At 59.9% G+C, this 553-nt stretch overlaps 1 protein-coding gene across 1 annotated transcript; it reads right to left on the bottom strand.

Moving 5' to 3' along the window:
- Nucleotides 1-38: 38 nt before the first annotated feature.
- On the bottom strand, nucleotides 39-553 carry LOC141818024 (pentatricopeptide repeat-containing protein At1g11290, chloroplastic-like; the record flags this gene model as incomplete). Its single annotated transcript, XM_074705621.1, has 1 exon — nucleotides 39-553. A coding segment is annotated over exon 1 (515 nt), but the record flags the coding sequence as incomplete, so codon positions are not given.

Here is a 553-nt window from a genome sequence, read left to right as displayed (position 1 = left end):
TCCTCCTCGCATCATCAATCCTGCGACATTTGGCATACATGTTGACGACTGCAGTCATGGCGAACACATTGGAACCGAAACCATTGGAAAACAACTGGGAGTGTATCTCCCTTCCTGTACGAAGGTCCGACCGATCGCTGCAGGCCTTGAGGAGATAGGTGAAGTTGTACGCCGCAGGGCGGACGCCAGCGCGCCTCATGGCTAGGTAGAAGGCGACGGCGCGGTCGAGGGAGGAGTATTTGGCGTGGCCTTTGAGCATGGAGTGGTAAAGCTCCTCGGGTTTGTGCTCGACGGCGTTGAAGACGAGGGCAGCATCTCGGAGGCTGCCGAAGCGGGAGAAGAGGGCCACGAGGCGGGTCTGGAAGACATGCTCGCCGTGGAGGCCGCGCTTGACGACCTGTGGGAGGAACTGCCTGAGGTCGCGGCGGTCGGAGCAGAGTTCGAGCAGGAGGTAGGAAGGGTGGGAGAGGAGATGGGGGGAGAAGCGACGGGAAGGATCGGATTTAGGGAGGGAAGAGGGAGTAGAACCGAAGCAGCTCAGTGTGCACACCAT

Source organism: Curcuma longa, unplaced genomic scaffold (genome assembly GCF_044706935.1).
Source record: "Curcuma longa cultivar G26 ecotype Majalengka, Jawa Barat unplaced genomic scaffold, ITB_CL_G26_1.1 contig_23017, whole genome shotgun sequence".
NCBI lineage: Eukaryota > Viridiplantae > Streptophyta > Magnoliopsida > Zingiberales > Zingiberaceae > Curcuma > Curcuma longa.
This window is presented reverse-complemented; position numbering and strand designations above follow the sequence as displayed.